Here is a 14,839-nt window from a genome sequence, read left to right on the forward strand (position 1 = left end):
AGTCACGACTCGACTCAGAGCCGAACGAGTCGGGTCGAGTTTCCAAGTCTTTTAACCGTGTGGCCAAACATGCTGGCGCAATTGGTTGAACTGGCGGTTAGTTGTTTGAGTTTTTTCTCTCTCTCTCTCTCGCTGTTTTTTTTTTCCTTACCTGCTTTTCGCAAATTCTCCGTCGTTTTTGGACCGCAACCTAAGTAAGACCAAAAAAAAATTCTTACCCACATGAGAGATTTTTTTAATTTTATTTATCCTTTTTGAAAAAGGAATATCTCTCATAGTCATGAACAGTCTCCCACTAAAAATCACGAAAACACTAAGTGGCCAGATAACAACAATCATTTCACCATTCTTCTCTAGTCTCTGATGTTAACAGGTCGACCGATGCCTATCTGAAAAGCCAAAGCCAAACGGCCTAAGCACGCTAACCTACCCCAGACCATGTCTCTCGTGTAGGTCGTTCAGTGCACCGAACCAAGCGGAGGGGAGGAGAAGGAGAGTTGGAGATGGCAGCTATGGAAGGAGCACGAGCAGGAGAAGGTGGCCCGCGTTGCTACGACTTAGACAGCTCATTTTCGGGCACTCAGGCTATACACGACATGGAGTTTGTGCAAATGGAAGAGAACCATGGCCTAAGCTTCATGGTTTCATCCCAGACCAGTAGTCACTTTCCACCACCACAGGCTTCTATGCCTTTCAACACCCCTATGGCATTCAATGATCACCCTATCTCCAAGCCATGGAATCATGATCAGGTGGGTCTGAAATGAATTACTGGATCACACTTTCTGGTATGTCGATGGCTGGCAAAATAGCGAGAATCATGCAATGCGCTCGTTCTCTCTTTGGTACCCTCTCTAACATGGGTTTGTTATTCTGGTTTGTATCAGATGGAGAGTTTGGATCCCAGGGCTGGAAATGAACCGAATTGCACCGGCACCAACAACAACGATGGTTGTAATTCATGGTAGGCATCCATTTTTTCTCTTCAGATTTCATTTGGTGCAATCATGACCAATGTTTGAAATGGATGTGTTAAGTTAGGTATCTTTCACCATAAATACTGTTACATATTGCCCAATATGGGGTTGTTTCAGGCCATTCATGGATGATACCGGTATGTATCGGTTGATATATATATATATATATATATAAGTTTCAGACAATACTTTAAACGTTGGTGCCAAAAAACATGCGTGTGTGACCCACTCGTGCATGTGTGCAACCCATGATCAAATTCACAGCCTTTACATTTTGATCTGTGTGTGTATGTCATGATGAAGTTTAGGAAAAAGGTCACTTTTTCTCTATTAATTTGTAAGAACATGTAAGAATCAGTGATGAAACTAAGGTGGGTTGGTTTTGGAGGTGGAGAAGCTCAACATCAGAGAAGAGCAAGGTGAAGATGAGGAGGAAGCTTAGAGAACCAAGGTTCTGTTTTCAAACAAGGAGTGATGTTGATGTGCTAGATGATGGTTACAAATGGCGGAAATATGGCCAAAAGATTGTGAAGAACAGTCTCCATCCAAGGTAACCTTTATAAGTTCAACTTAAATGCTCTTGAACATGTTAATTACACTGAAATTTCTATCATAGAAATTACACTTGAGTGATGCTTTCTAATAATGTTAGTGATGGGCGTCTTTAGCTAAACACTCATAAGTTCATCTGAGCCATTGGATTATTCCAGTGCGTGAATTTCTTTATTTTTACCCCACGCATTCGCATCTTTGTTCCTCATATTGCACCCTGATAATCGCACTATGGATCTATGGGTCTAGTTCACTAATCAGGTTAATATGTAGAGGCTATCTCATGCACTTTAGCAATGGGTCCTATGAAACAAAAATACCCACATTGTCATCTCATCACTGGATCACGGTTAAAGGTGCAGCAATGGAAGGGCACTGCTTTCTCATTGTGTTAGTTTTAAATCTGGTTAGGGTGGGGTTGGTGAGAGCTGACATACACCTCATATATGAGTCATTTTTCTTATATATATTTTGGAATTATCTTTTTCATGATCACCAACAAGACTTAATCGGTGGTGTACGTGATAACCAACTCAACCCCCCCCAGCTGGAGGCAATATATGGGTGATTTGTATGTGTCCGTGTGTTTTCTCATCTATAAATAGTATTCATCATCATTATCATCTAAGCCCTTATACCAACTAAGTGGGGTCCACTACACAAATCACAGGTCTTCCCTCTAGTCGGGGTATCCACTAACCAACTGATCAACTCCCGAGCTAGAGGCAGAATATGAGAGAGTTGGGAGATTTTTCTTCTTCTTTTTATTTTTTTCCACATCAAGATAATGGTATCTATTGATCATCTTTATCTAAGATTTATCCCAACTAACTGTAGTTGGCTACACGAATCGCGGGTCTTGCCTCTAGCGAGGGTATTCACTAACCAACTCAACTCCCAAGCTGGAGGCAATACATGGGTGATTTGTGAGTGTTCTTTCTCCTCCCCCCAAGAGATTAGTATATATCCATTGATCATCATCATCATCTAAGCTTCATTCCAACTAATTGTGGTCCGCTACACAAATCCTTATCCACCATTCTACTACATCAAGAACCAGACCCTCAATTAAACCATAGGTGCATGGTCAGCTAAAACCTTGATAAGAAAAGCAAAAAAAGAAAAAAGAAAAAAAGAAAAAAAAAAGACGTGATTTTACAAACTTCTCAATCTTTTACAATTTCTTACATAAGGAACAAGGGAAAATGTCAGTTTATTAATGCCATTTATGAACAGATGTGCTCATTCATATTATATTTAAATACTCTCATTCTTATCTGTGTTATCTAATACCAAATGATCTAAACAAGCAATATAAGCTCCTATTTATTACTTTCCAAAAATCTTCATCCTTATGCATTTATCTCATACTACAAGCTTCTATTTACAAGTTAAGATGAAGCCATTTTTAGAATGTTATATATGGAAGGTTTTAGTTCTAAGCCTTTTAAATCAGAACCATTCCTTCATTTTAAGATCCTCTCCTAACATTAGTTCTTGTTATATAAACAAACCGTTAGGTTATATTTATGATATCTTTTCTTAAATTGGTGTGGAAAGTTTTAATTAGATGAAATATATAAAAATCGAGGTTTGCAAGCATGGTTCACTGGTGTTGTTAGCATGTCCCACCATGGATGAGCCACAAGGTGAAAACCCATTGACCAGAGACCCTCATTGTCCGTACAATGGTGTGGAAATGTGGATCGTTGTTTTTAACTGTCGACCATATGGACTGCGAAGGTTACTGGTCACATACTACGACATACCACATGGTCCATCCACAGTGGGGCCTACTAGATGAAAGGTCTGGATCACAAAACAAAAAAGGAATGCAACAAGTGATGCGCATTGCAGGAAATTATTAATAGAAACATACAAATGAAGGATCTAAAAAAGTGATTTTTTTTTTTTAAAATCGAGATAAGATCAGGCTTTTGTATGATTGGTTCATTTGTTGGCACTCAGAATCATACTCGTGTACACCTGCTTGTGTAAATGGGACCGTTGGATATTTCTCAACCGCCCAATAAATGTCCACCAATCCGGCGGGGAGATAAAGAATAAAACTTATTTCTTTTGGTTGATGATACATCTAAATGGGAACCGTACTTTGGACAGTTTAATTTGAAATTAGTTATATGCCCCTATATAATTTCTAAGTTTCTGTTTATCATCCATCACTCTTGGCCCGAGTATCAAAGTTTTTCTCTTGAGTAATGATTGGTGCGAGACTATATAGTCTTAATATATGATACTAAATATTGCAGACATGAATTAGCTCACGAGTCCCAATCATGGATTTGTCTATATATGATATCATATTATTGACATATGAGGCTTCTTTATTCCCGCACGTGTAAGATGGTCCATCTGCGCCCTATAATATATGCCAATGTGGCACATGGTGAGAAATCAAAGGCGCTCATCAGGTGGCAAGGTCCGTCCATTCATCATGCGTGCCACATTGTTAGAAACAAATGGACAGCTCAGAAAAAAAGAAAAAATATCTGGCAAAGTGGCTTCAGCTGTCCATTTGTTTTCATGAACTATGCAATGTATATCAATAGGCTGTAACACTCCAATACCACCATAAATGAGTGAGCAGAGGGACATTCACATTCACAGTACTCACATCATAAGTAAGCCAGGCTTGCCCTTGGAAGAATATATTAATGGATGCTCCTGTAATTTAAATACTTGATTATCTACTCTGATACCATGTTAAAAGCTCATCAAACTATGTCCCGCTTGATCAATGGAACAGTACTAATTTTGGAAAAGGCATCTAGATGGTAAGACCCACCTGATGGACGGCTTATATCTCGCACCTATCTACCAGGTTGGCACATGTTGTGTGGTGTAGATGTGATGCCTTATGTAGACACATGGGATTTACTATTCTCTAAGTAACCTCTGTCAATTTTATGCTTTGCTAAGCCATCGTGCCTATAAGGTTAATCACCTACACGCCACCATGCAAAGACAAGTGCAAAATCCGAGTTGTTCATCAGGTAGGCACTACTATATAAATGTTCTTGCCCTAAAATAAATCTGGTCCGCTCTACAAATGGGACACGATGTAAGTAAAAGAAAGACAAGCAATAAAACTTTGGCCAAGTCTCTTCAAATGTATATTATCCCTACATGGTGGGAATCCTCTGATGGATGGATTGGATGTCATAAATATGTGCCATGCCAATACTTGTGTAGCATTCACATGGATAGATTGAATGTTATAAATATGTGCCATGCTGGTACATGTGTAGCATGCACATGATCCACTTAGTATGCACGCGGACACTTAGGGAGTGTTTGGATCTTAAGTTACTTAAGATAAGCTACTTAAGCAAGTAGCTTATCTTGATTTCTACTTATTAAACTAAAGTAATTAAGTACCTTTCAACTAAAAAAGTTACTTATAATTGATCTTAAACCAAACTGGTCTCAAATAAATTACTTTTAATTTATTTGAGATAAGAAGTTTGGTTTAAGATCAATTATAAGTAACTTTTTGACTTACAGGTAGTTAATAGTTTTTGTTTAATAAGTAAAAATCAAGATAAGCTATTTTATGCATAAGTAGCTTATCTTAAGTAACTTACAATTCAAATGCTCCCTTAGCAAAGCTCACAAATTTTGTATCGCTGTTTCAAGTTACTCAGCCAAGCTAGGGAATGTTGGAAAAAGCCAATTAGAATAGCTAAGAGTTGTCATGAAACTATAGAAATCCGTCGTAGAAAGAGAGGCATGACTCAATTAATGCATATGGTGTGCATAGTGATTTCCATGCGCACACATCTTCTGATAGTAAACTGATCAGCGGGAATTTAGCAAGCATTTCAAAATGCAGATTAAAGAAAAAAGAAAAACCATTTTGAAATGATTTATGATTCTCATTGACCATTATTGGATGGTGGGGGATATGCAAGCTCCGTTGCTCTTGCTAACCAAAAATGATAATAATAATAATTACCACTCTTACCATTTATTCCAACAGTGCTCGTTATATTTTAATTCTCTTAGGCATGTTTGGTTTTCCAATTACAATGGTAAATGATTGTAAATGGATAAATGATTATTTACTATTATAATTGCATACTAACATCACTTACATTTGGTTGCAATGATGCTTTTGTCACGTTGTTAGCTTCACTCGAAAATCACTATGTAAAAATATAATAATTACAAGTTATTTTGCTTACTTCCTCAATAATTGTATTTGACACTTAATTTACTATGAATATTTTTTTTTTTAAACAAACATTTGGAAATGATAACGATGGCTCATTTACTTTGCATTTCATAGAAATTAGAAAATCAAATAGGCCATTAATAGACAACTAAAAATTAATTGATCACCTTTTAGTTAATCATAATTAAGTATTAAAGATTGTGATCTCTAACTTGGTCTTTCATAGAGATCATAAAGATTATAATCTCTGGTATATAATCGCAATATGCTAAAATGGGCAGAACTAATTTTTTGGTGTCTATCAAACCAGCCGTTATATTTTTCTCAGCTCGCTGTACTAAACCATTCACATTTCCACAATTGTTATTTTGGAGTTTCCATCAGAAGTTACTACCGGTGTACCCACAATAACTGCCGAGTGAAGAAAAGAGTCGAGCGGTTATCAGAAGATTGCCGGATGGTGATAACGACATATGAAGGTAGGCACACACATTCCCCATGTGATGACTCGCAATCGTCCGAACATGAAGGCTTCAGCTCATTCTAATCAACTTAATCGAAGAATCCAAAATAAAGTTTCAATCTTCGATTGGATCAGTATAGTCAAGGATGATGCATGTATTGTTTGTAGTAATCTTCATAAAGCTTTTGAAAGGGTGCATTTGTATGCGAAAAATCCAATACCCACTACCCAATGTTCAAAGCACAATCATTTGGACCTGTATCTTTATTTTCATTAGCATAGTAACGTTTGAGAATTGATTTATTAAGATCATTTAAGGGTAATCTTTTTGCAATGTATGATAATATTGGAAGATGCAAGTCATTCTTGGGTAATCTTTTTACTAGTTTTACATGCACTGTACTGCAGGCATGCATTTTTGCACACTAGCACAAGCAGGGAAGTTTTCCAACCTGAAGAGTGCTATTTTTGCTCAATTTCATTCTTCTTTGAACCTATGCTCATGTGCAAGCATGGGTTATATGTGCAAGATTCAATTTTCTGGTCGGCGGACCCCATTGTGCAGATGCCTTGGCCCAAAATCAAGCTGGTCCATTTGTCATGGCGAGCATTGCTTGTGAGTATTCATTTGGCCGCTAGTAGCCTTCTTGGAAAGGGAATCTTTAAGTGTCTATTTCCTGTGTTTGGGTTCCTGGAAATACTTAGAAACATTCTACGTTGAAAACAATTTCAAGCAAAAGATATGTTTTTCATTTTCTTTCATGAAAGCTAGCTTGTGAATTTCCGGGAACAATTTTCCATCATGGGTCTTTCTTCTTCTTCTTTTTTTTTAAAAAAATTTAAAGATCTCTTCTCTCTCTTTCCCACCATAGAAACATTGTTTGTAAAATATTCTTAGAATGCCATTCCCAATTCCCAAACTCAATAAGCATGATTTCTATTCTCATAAAATATGTTTAATTAAATGCTTTCTTACCACCATTTATTGGCTTTTATCAGAATCCAAGGACCTTCCGCTGGATGTGTCCTGGCCACCTATGATATTTTGGCTAAGATCACAAGCAGCTGTAAATTGAAAATTATTCCAAGTCTCATTTCCCTAAAAACAATACTAGGTAATGGAGACTCGGGCAGCCAAGTATATCTAACCTAATTTTCGACAACCTTATGTTCAGGTCTAATCTACCAATTGATGAACCCAGGTTGGATTGGCAATATTTCGAAAACGAGACGGGTCAACCTAGGATCCTGTCGAGTCAACTCAGCCTGGTCACTGACCTGATCACTAGGTCAGTGGAACCAGGGATGGACAGCACTTAGGTCTACTTTCCCAAGTCAAAAAGGTAGGGCGAGTCTTTAATTTGGGGTGGATTTCTAATTTCTGTGAGAAATCAATTAATTTATTTTATAATAAAAAATATAAAATAAAAAATTTGACTGCTTGTGGAGTCACCGATGACAGACCGAGTCAGGGTTGGTAAACTATGGGATTCGTTGTTGTCTACTCGAAATTCCAGAGACGGCTCAGTTGTTGACTTAAATTGAATTTGACGGTATCTTTGAGCTGACCCACCAACCCAAGCTGGATCCATTTTCGTATCAACCCAACCCAAACCTGACCAGATCCACAAACATGATCGAGACCATTAACACAGATTCCGACGGCCAAATATCCAAAACTCAAATCCGAGCCGACCGAATTCAGGTCAGGTGACAAAAGTCCAACCCGGACCCACCCAACCGAACCAGGATTACAAAACCCAACTTCCACTCCAAATGATTGGATTACCACAGTCCAATCCGGTCCAGTTTATGAATGAAAGAAGTCTGCAAAATCCTTGTAGCTAGCAGAAAAAAAAAAGAAAAAGGTCACGTTATCCATTGTGATCACTTACATCTAAGATATGCCAGCCATTCTTTTCTGGTATATGTCACATGCACGTATGCGAATCTGTCCGTCCATCTAATGGGATTTACTATCCATGGACCGTGCCTAAAGAATTATACCGACCCATGCATCATTTTAGCTACGGATTGGAGATCGATCGTAAATAGGACGTTAAGAAAAGCTCAGCCAGCCGTTGAAACTCTCAAACGGGAAGAGGGATATCCTACAATAACAGGACTTACCAGATGAACGGTTTAGATGTTGCACATGTGTGCAACATTAACGGCTGTAAAGTTCTTGATAACTCATTCAATGACATATGACCATTGCATTTAGTGCAGCGCCCTCTGGCTAGCGTGGGCAGTTGGCTTAGGGAGGGCAATGGGGTGGGCTGCCGGAGCCAGTAGGGCCAGGGTTTGGGCCCTTGAACTTAGCTGAGTGCATGGGTCGGGCTTGAATTCAAGGCCCATTTCTCGGGCTGGGGCTAATAACGAATGGCCCGATCCAATCATTAACTGGGTAAGTGCTATAATGGTTTGAAGCCACTTATTAATGGTTCATTCAACGAACTATGTAGTTTAAAGACGATAGCATGATTTGCTGTCACTTTCAAGCCATTTTTTATGTAGGATTTACTGTGAATGGAGAATATCCAAAGAGAAAATTCATAAATTGGGCTTATTTGAAAGTTTAAGGCTTTGATCACTTAACCCTTTTCATAGACCGGCCTTTACAGGGCCAGATCCTTTTAAGCCCAAGTAGGCCAAGGCCAGGGCTGGCTAGGGCTAACCTCGGCCCATTGCCACCCTTAGCCATTTTTAATCTTTGCACACCAGCTAGTACTGCGGGGATGTGCGAGATCCAGACTCCCTAATCTTTTTCAGGTGGGTTCATGTCATATCGGTCTAAATATAGGATAGTCTCGTCATTGGGTGGGCCATACAAGTATGTCTATGTGGACAGTTGGTCAATCACCCCAATGGCCCTACTTCCTTTTGGTCCAAATCACATAAGAGGTGGTTCTCACCTGATGAATCAACGGATCCATTTGACACAAGCCAAAATTGGCACGTGTGGAAATAGTGGGATTCAGTTAGCCGCTTGCTGCTGGCAACGGGCCTGGACCCGGGTCTGGGATCGGACCTCCTGTCTTGGCCCATGGCCTGGGCTTGCCCCTAGCATGTATGGCACCATCAATTTTTGGGATGGGATGTGTACATGCATCCTAATTCTCTTTACGTGCCGGTGCAATTCATGGATTAGGTACACACACAAATCTTACATATGAACCATGCTTTTAAGACTCGGCCGACTCCAATGTGACTCAGACGAATCAACTTGGACTCATCTGGTTAAGCACAATGCATCACCCAGATGAGTCACCCACAAGTAGGGCCCAGCCAATTCACTCTCGACTTAGGTGAGGTGCGACTCTACTCAAGGCCAGACGATTCAGTCCATGTAGCAGAGTCTATCAACCATGATTGTATAGACCTTGGTTTTTTTATTTTCCCAAGTAGCTATTTCTTTGTGCATGTGGGTCCTACCTAATCGAGGGATGGATCAGGAACATTTGCCATAGGATACAGGGATTTGATTAATTTTCAGGCATGGACGGACTTTAGGCTGGCAATGGCCCGAGCATGGCCAGACCCAGGCCGATTGACCCCCAAATCCCGGGCGAGCCCTAATCCCATTGCTAACCAGTTTTCGGGTCTGGACAAGCCGGGCCCAGTGCCACCACTCCCCATCGGATTTTTCTTCCCGCTAAATAAGATATCCCACCCTTCTCACGCTTCTCTCTCGCGCTCTCTGGTACAGCAGCGATGGCAGCGAAGAGTACAGAAGCGTTGAACGCTAAATCCTCTAAGATCATCGAGCTCTACGGTGAATTTCCCCATTATCTGATCTCTCTCTCTCTCTCTCTCTCTCTCTCTCTCACTGGTATCTGATTGTAAGAATTACTCATCTGCCGCAGGATGGGATCTACTTCTTGGAACGATCGCGGCGTTTTACGTTTTCATGGTTCCGTACACAAAGGTCGAAGAGAGCTTCAATGTCCAGGTGCTATTTTAATAGAAACATTTCTGTTTGCGCCTTTTACCGACGATGTATGGACACTCTGTTAATCTCAATCTGTAGAAATGCTATGTTCAGAAAACCTTCATCAGATTTTACTCTCCTTTTCTTTTCTTTTATTATTATTATTATTTTTTCCGTCTAGTTTTTGTTAGACTAGTATTGCTCTTTTCAAGTTCTCAATCATCCTAGTTGTCCTCGTGGTCAGTGTTCTTCTTTTCTAGGGATTTATGATACTCCTGAAGAGTATGGTGGATCATACTCATGCATGGGCTCACTACGTTCACGTGAACCCGTACCTTCTGAATCGTACATCTCTCTGTGGATGGGGTGTATCCCAAAAATCGCTGTGATTGAATCTTCCTAAATGTACGATTGGTGGCCACTGAATGGACATTTGAAATGATGAATGGGTCGATGGTCCAAATAGAATGGTTAGGACTGACCAGTTATGGAAGATGCATCTTGAACGTTCCTGGTTGGTGCACATGTATGCATTGGGCATGTGCATGACTGTAGTCTGCCAACATGTTCTTCTACTGTTTGAATATATAGGTAGACACCAACATCTTTCCTCTAAAAAAACATATTATTTTGCTTTTAACCATTTCATCGTGTCATAATTGTTATTGTTTTTGTTGTTAACAGCATGCAATTTTACTTCTAGCTCATGTAGATTTTGTTCAAATCCAGCCCTGTGACTAACTCATTTATTTCGTGCTGTTATCTTGTTGGGTTGCTGCTATTTAGGCAATGCATGATGTTATTTATCTTCGCCATCATCTAGAGAAGGCAAGTTCAGTCCCTTCACCTTTTGGTCCATTGTATGAACTCATTGTAATAGATATTTGGTTCCTAGAGAGTCAAGATTTCACCTAATGGCATTTGCTAACAATATTCATTGCCTGTCACAGTACGACCATTTGGATTTTCCGGGAGTCGTTCCGCGTACTTTCATTGGTAAGATATTTGCTTGATAGATGCAAATGTATGTATTTAATTGTTTCTCTTTCAATGATATTTGAGTGCCTTTTGCTGAAGGGCACAAAAGGCAATTGTGCCCCTGTTTCAATGGCAAAAATGCACCCAATTCAAAAACTGTGGAAGCCCCACTCTATATTAGGTGGAAAGCAGAAAGTCCATCAAACTGGCTTCAAATGACAAGTGAGCTCATTTATCAAAATAGAAATGAGCATGTTGGCCCTTTGGGCCAATGGTCATCCTATTCGATACAAATATAGTAACTTCTCCAAACACATATTTTGTATCATTCAAAATAAGAGAATTTGTTCATTGAGCTTTCCCCGCAGCTTATGAGTAATAGATTCTTTGTTAGGCCTGTTGGTTATGATTATCAGAGAGGGAGAGAGGGAGGCTACTTGCATAATAAATTTGAATGCTCCTACCCTAATCAGCTAAAATTGTCAGGCTTGTAACAGGCAGTGGGTAAAATCTGAACTGTGGGTTAAGAAGTACAAAGAACTGTGCCAATGAACACACCCTGATCCATATCTCAAGTGGTAGACTGAGTGAAGATACCTCGTTTCAACACTGAGGTCTTGGTATCGATTCCCTAGTGGGGGTGGCTAACGGTGGAGTGTGTACTGACAGTGGGGTGTGTACTAACAAGCTAACCTAATATATATATATATATATATATATATATATATATATATATATATATATATATATATATATATATATATATATATATATAACTGTGCCAATGAGCTAAATACCCTCTTCTATGCTCAAAATTACTTCCAATGTCCTTTTAAAACCCAAGGTTCATGAGTCATGACTCTCAGAGGAGTAATTGCATTAGTAAAATTGTCCAAAGCTACTCGTGCTATATATAGTAGAGATATAGAGATGTTTGTTAGTTATGCCAATTGGGCAGTAAATTCAGCGCATGATCTCATTAGAAGTAGTTTAACATGATTTTACATGTGCGAACTTGAGAAGTGACCAATCTTGGTTTTACCCTTACTCTGCCAACATACTTGAATATATTGGTTGCATTTGTTCTTCCAGAGATCTGGTTGTTTTTGTTTTGAGAAAATCAAATGAGCCAGTGTCTTGAGAGAGTTGAGTTGATGTCCTTTTATTCGGGTTCATTAATTACGGGATTGAGCTTTGGTATGGTTGCAATCACTTAATAATGTCTCCCTTGCAGGTTCCATTCTTGTTTCGACTTTGGCATCACCATTTACATTAGCCGTGCATTTGCTAAATTTGCCAAAGCTTTATAATCTTGTTGCAGGTTGGTTCTTTAGATCCTGGCAAACTCATTATTATTATTTTTTCACAGTTTTGTGTTCTCAAGGTATCAAAAAGAATGTTTCTGTATGCTTGTATTCAAAACTTAGAAACGAAAGATCATTTTGCTTCCATGTGGACTACGCTAAAATCTGTTTACATCTTGTAGTTTTGGTTGGAACTTGGAATAAAGTTCTCTCTGGGAGAATCTTCCAGATCCTTTCATTATGCCAATGTTGTCTGGAAACTTGCTCACGTTGAATATTGCTGCTACCTTCAAGAGTAAATGTTTTGCTACCATGCAATTCAATTATACTGTCATTCTGATGGCATTAAGTTCTTGGGTCATAATTTGAAGATCAGCATGACTTATTGTTTATTAAACATAATTGGTAAACAGATGCACTTTCTAGGCAAAAGTTGACTGTGAGGTGGCATGTCATCCAGATGCATCAGGGGGGGAAGTATTATCCTGATGGTAGTTTCATACAAATGGGGCCTACAGTTTGGTGATCCAGAACGTTGATCTGATGGCCCCACCAAGGATGGGACGCCTAATGATCTGCAGAGTGGAAGGTCCTAACCCTTTAGTCAGTGACCTAAAAAATCACCTGTTGAGTAAAAATGCAGCAACAGTCAGGAGAAAGGCCGGAGAACATCAGACATTCCATCTTCTGAAACCAACACTTTGGATGTTATTTGACATACAATAATCTCTATATGCCTATTATGGATCTGTAGAATGGATGAATAGGATCATCAAGCTTCATTATGATTAGGTATTTTGTAGGAATTAATAAGTATAGATTTTTTTCCTCTTCTTCTTTTCTATTATAAATATGTAAAACAAGCCCTAAAAGGCAAATGCTATTTTTCTTATACTCCATCTTCCTTGTAAGAAGACAAAGCCATAGTATAAACTTTTTACTTTTTCCATAGTATAAGCTTTTTACTTTTTGGTTAGTTGTTTGTTTGTACTTTGCATGCTTACACTACTATAACAGAAACTAGCAAACTGATGTAGAACATGACAAAGATACATTCCTAGCATGGTTGGACCAAAAGAAGGTGGACCGTAAATTGATCATAACTTTTGATCACGGTATCGTTACGAGGCGCGCAACCTATCCATCTTTACTGAAACGAGCCATCCGAGGTGAACCGACCCACAAAGTGGGTCGCAACTATCCATTTCGTCAGAAAACGCGCGCTTTCAGCTCAAAAACGAAATTTTAGGAAAAATTTAATATTTTTAGTAATTCCGAATTTTTTAATATTTTCTTATTTTTAGAGTTCTAGAATTTCTTCCTTTTTAGAAAAAAAAAAAAACTCGTAATCATGGTAGGACTCTTCTAGCAAAAGTTTATTTGGAATTTTTATTTTTAGAAATTAGGCTTTAGAAGAGTTTTATTAGAATTAGGATTTTTATTAGAGTTAGAATTTTGCTATTTTTGATAATTATGAATTATGAATTTTTTTTTTTTTTTATATTAATGGTGTAATAGGGACATACATACCAGACAATTATCAAGTAATTTATTTCGAATTTCTAGAATTATTTCTAGGTTCTATCTTTCCTTGTGGATTCGAGGCATCTCTGTGAGGAGTTCAGAAAAGCTCCGTGGATTCGGAGTAGTTATCCCCTTGAGGAAGACGGTGCTTGACCTCATCACGCCCATCCCGCGTCACAAACTTACCTTTCTTTGTCTGCATGACATTTTTATATTTAATATCGTGGATCTCTTTGCTTATCTTTCGTGCAAGCTCTTCATGATTTAACATCTTCAGTGACCACAATCTTCTTATCTTTTTGGGGTATTATTCTCTTGTTAGTTGAGTAGTCTCGTCAAGCCACTCTGAAGGACCATCAAGGTGGCAGTGTCACTCTTCATCGTGCCATTGGTGTCCAGTTCTGTGGTCACATCTCAAATGGCATTCCTATTCTCGATAAAATTCTGATGGGTTACATAGCAAATCTCGGCTTTATTTGGAGGTTAAGAACTGGAGGAATTGGTCATTTCATGTTTTGGAGTTATATCCACCAGTGGCAGATGCCTTGTAATTTTTCTAGTAAAACGTATTAAGAGCCTGTTTGGATACATGAAAAAAATGGAGGAAATGATTTTCCTAATGAACATTGTTTCCAGAAAATGATGGGAAATGAAAAAGGTGTTTCTGTTGATTGTTTTTCAACAAGATTTTCTTGGAAGACTTTCATCCAGTTTCCGAGTGAATTGTTTGGCAAAACAGAATTTTTCTTCGAAATTCACATTTGTGGCGTTGGAGATAGATTATGGCACATGTTGCATTGTCACATTTGGCATATTGTGCACATGTATTTGGCACATCTAGGGCGCTTGAAGATGGATAGTAGCACATGTTACACATGTGGCACATTGGCATGTTTGGCTCATCTGGGGAGCTTG

At 38.7% G+C, this 14,839-nt stretch overlaps 2 protein-coding genes across 6 annotated transcripts in view; both read left to right on the forward strand.

Annotated features, from left to right (window-relative positions):
* The first annotated feature begins 332 nt into the window (after positions 1–332).
* LOC131233504 (probable WRKY transcription factor 12) lies at positions 333–6,510 on the forward strand. 2 transcript variants are annotated; one of them, XM_058230230.1, is made up of 4 exons: positions 333–752; positions 888–964; positions 1,366–1,527; positions 6,099–6,236. In XM_058230230.1, exons 1-4 carry the CDS (start codon positions 504–506, stop codon positions 6,133–6,135), a joined length of 525 nt encoding a protein of 174 aa, XP_058086213.1. In that variant the 5' UTR covers positions 333–503; the 3' UTR covers positions 6,136–6,236. The 2 variants fall into 2 exon arrangements, with proteins under 2 accessions (XP_058086213.1, XP_058086212.1); XM_058230229.1 differs by having other exon boundaries at positions 335–752; positions 6,109–6,510.
* A 3,098-nt stretch (positions 6,511–9,608) lies between these two features.
* The window catches only part of LOC131234006 (dol-P-Man:Man(7)GlcNAc(2)-PP-Dol alpha-1,6-mannosyltransferase), a 30,222-nt gene continuing 24,991 nt past the window's right edge, over positions 9,609–14,839 (forward strand). Inside the window, exons 1-5 of one of the 4 annotated variants that reach the window (XM_058230958.1) lie at positions 9,609–9,962; positions 10,054–10,139; positions 10,905–10,946; positions 11,069–11,114; positions 12,331–12,417. In XM_058230958.1, the coding sequence (XP_058086941.1) occupies positions 9,902–9,962; positions 10,054–10,139; positions 10,905–10,946; positions 11,069–11,114; positions 12,331–12,417 (322 nt within the window). In that variant the 5' untranslated portion in view covers positions 9,609–9,901. The remainder of the gene's footprint in view (positions 9,963–10,053; positions 10,140–10,904; positions 10,947–11,068; positions 11,115–12,330; positions 12,418–14,839) is intronic. The other 3 variants (XM_058230953.1, XM_058230956.1, XM_058230957.1) reach the window with 3 other exon arrangements.

Source organism: Magnolia sinica, chromosome 18, assembly GCF_029962835.1.
Source record: "Magnolia sinica isolate HGM2019 chromosome 18, MsV1, whole genome shotgun sequence".
NCBI lineage: Eukaryota > Viridiplantae > Streptophyta > Magnoliopsida > Magnoliales > Magnoliaceae > Magnolia > Magnolia sinica.